General features: G+C 65.1%; 1 protein-coding gene across 1 annotated transcript in view; it reads right to left on the bottom strand.

Annotated features, from left to right (window-relative positions):
• SHANK3 (SH3 and multiple ankyrin repeat domains 3) overlaps window positions 1–46 on the bottom strand; it is a 41,248-nt gene extending 41,202 nt beyond the window's left edge. Inside the window, exon 1 of the mRNA XM_007454078.1 lies at window positions 21–46. Coding sequence (XP_007454140.1) covers window positions 21–46 — 26 coding nt within the window. The remainder of the gene's footprint in view (window positions 1–20) is intronic.
• Between the last annotated feature and the right edge of the window lie 2,871 nt (window positions 47–2,917).

Here is a 2,917-nt window from a genome sequence, read left to right on the forward strand (position 1 = left end):
GGGCGGCGGCGGCGGCGGCGGCGGCGGCGGCGCGGCTCAGCTGCATCGGCCCCGGCTCCGCTCGGCGCCTGCCTTCCCCGGGGGCGGGGGCGGCGGGGGGAGGGGGCCTGAGCGGCGAGGGAAGCGGGGGTGGCAAGGGGGCTGCGCCGGAGGCGGGAACCGGGAGGGCTCAGAGCCAGCCGAGGGCGAGGGGGACTTGGCGGGGTCCCGGGGTGAGGGGTGAGGGGTGGGGTTGGTGCGAAGGGCGAGGGCCGCGCAGCAAGGCGGGGGCCTAGGGGCTGCGCTGGGGGTGTGGGGAGTCCTAGGCCTCAGTGTGGGGAGAGTAGCTGAGCAGCAAGGGCCGCGCCGCCGTTCGGCTGCGGAAGAGCATCTGTGGCCCACAGGGGAAGATGCGGCGAGGAGGGGGTCTTGGACCTGGCGTGGGGGCCGCCTTGGGCACAGGGACCAGAGGCAGGGCAGGAAGGGGAGAGGAAAACAGGAAAATTAATTTCTGGGGGTGGCAGTTTCTCTACCACCCTACAGACCTCCCCTCCCCACCCCACTCAAGACCCGGAGGAGACGACAGAGACCAACATGCCCCAGTCCTGGGGTGGGACGGTGGGGACCTCGGAAACCTGGAGGGGCCGGGACTTCTCCCACAGCCAGAACCAATTAACCTCACAACTTAACCCTTAGGACCACGCAGAACAGTGTGCCGCGCGGCTCCCGGCTCCCCCACCCCTGGCCGAGGCTGGGGAGTTCACTCCGGACTCTGAGGCCCGCCTCTTCTGCCCCCCCGCCTCAGGTCCCCTGGTCCGCCTAGCTCCAACGCCTGCCACGCCCTCCCAGTCACCTTAGCGACGACAAGATGGGGGCGCGACCTGAGAGGAAGGGCTTAGGGGAGGGGGCGCCACTAGCCTCCACCTGCAACCGGGAAGTGAATTTTAGTTTCACGCGTTGTCGTGGCAACGCGGGAGGGGTGATGAGTAGGCGGAGGAGAGGGGAGCGCAGTAAAGAAAGTAGCTCAGGCGCCGCCGCCGCACTGGAGCTGGCCAGGTCCCACCAACACTCATCAGCCTCACAGAACTACCCCAGTGCTGGGAAACCCTGTGCCCCCAAGGTCCCTAAAAGCGGAGAGCGGCCCCTTAACGTCGAAATAGCCCTGATTTCCCGAGAAACAGCTTCTGACGCCCCCAGCATGCCTGACTCCTCCTCAGAAACAGGCCCCGACCCCCGCAGCCGCTCACCCTCGCACAAGACACCCTGGCCGACCTTCATAGAACACCCCAGCATGAGGACGCCTTCGGGGCCCTGGCAGAAGACAGCCCAGCCTCACCTACCTTCTCCAAGAGCAGCCCTGGGTCCCCTGAGCCTCCCGGGAATAAACTTGAATGAACCCCCCCCCCCCCCACACACACACAGAAAGCCTCCCTACCCCTCCCCATGACAACCTGGAAGCAGCCTTACCCCACACGGACCAGCGCTTGACACCCCCTCCAAGAACAGCATCCTCCCCACAGAGCCCCGCAATACCCACCCCTCCCCCCCAACAGCCTCTGGTCACCCCAGAGCGCGGCCCTCTTCCCCAGGACCAGCCCTGACCCCTGAGGGAAACCGGGCTCTCTCCCTGCCCAGCCGGCCCCGCTTCAGGAAAAATCTCTGCCTCCCAGGATTTCACTGACCCCGCAGAGCTGAGTCTCCAGCGCTGTCTGTGGTCTGGGCCCGCTTTCTTCCCGAGCCTGGGTGGACCCTGCCTGCCTAGAAATGTTGCCCCAGGATGTCCAGGCTCTTCCCAAGGCCACTGGCCTGGCCTGAGTGGGGGAGCTGAGGGTCCCCAGGGGCTGGAGCAGGATGGGAGGGGTAGGGGAAGGGGGGAGCAGGAAGGGGCTGTCGGAAGCCCACTTATCTGCAGGAAGCACCTTGGGAAGCACGTGGCCCAGCCCTGGAGAGAGGAAGCTAGCGCTTCCCGGCCCCCCTCCTGTCTCCACTGTCTTCCTGCCCCTGTTCTCCCCTCCCTGAGTCACCCAGAGCTGCGCCCCCCCCCCACCGTGTCCCTCATCCCTCCCACTGTGGCAGCTGCAAGGCCGGCCGTGCTCACCGGAGTCCCCGATTCATGGTGGGACTGAAGGAGGAGGTTCACAACCAGCTGCAGAGCAGCCCCAGGCCTCCGTGCTCTCCCTGCAAACCTACCCTTGACCTGGAGAGCCAGGCGCCCACCTGGCCACCCGTCCTGGACCTCACGGAGGCCCCCTCGGCCTCCCCAGCAACCCACTGGCCTCGGTGAGTCCAGCACCATGGATGCCGAGCTTTCAGGAGAAAGCCTCACAACCTTGCTGATGGCCACATTCCTGGTCTCCAGGCTCAGGCGGGCCTGCACTGCCAGGGCTGTTTCCACAGAGCACCTGGCGCAAAGGATGGGTACATAATGAACGAATGCCAAACCAGCACCTCTCCTCTGGACCCACCACCACCCTGGCAAATGGCAAAAGTTCCAATACCCAGAAGCACCTTACCCACACAATGTCCTCCTGTCCCTGCAACATGGTGGGTTTACAGAGGAGGAAGCCCAGGGACAAGCTATTTCGTTGAGAATAAAAGACCCCCAGGCTCTTCACCACCTCCCAGCCTCACCCCACTGCTCTCCTGTCTCTGTCCTTGAAGGTGAGGATTCCCCAGACTCCATGGCCCCTCTGCATCTCTACTCCTTCCATCAGGGCTAAGATTCCAGAATGACCCATGGTTCTCCCATCCCCACTTCGTCCCACCACACACGTTCAGACGCCCGAGGCCTTGGGAGCTCATGTGGGCAAAGCGTCCAGAACAGTGCCTGGCACAGGATCAAACCCATCCGTGGGTGAACCCCTGCACACATAGGCCGTCTGACACCCTTGGTGCCCCACGCTCTCAAAGTCTTAAGGGCCCCCCCCCCCCCCCCCCC

Source organism: Lipotes vexillifer, unplaced genomic scaffold, assembly GCF_000442215.2.
Source record: "Lipotes vexillifer unplaced genomic scaffold, Lipotes_vexillifer_v1.1 scaffold382, whole genome shotgun sequence".
NCBI classification, from domain to species: domain Eukaryota; kingdom Metazoa; phylum Chordata; class Mammalia; order Artiodactyla; family Lipotidae; genus Lipotes; species Lipotes vexillifer.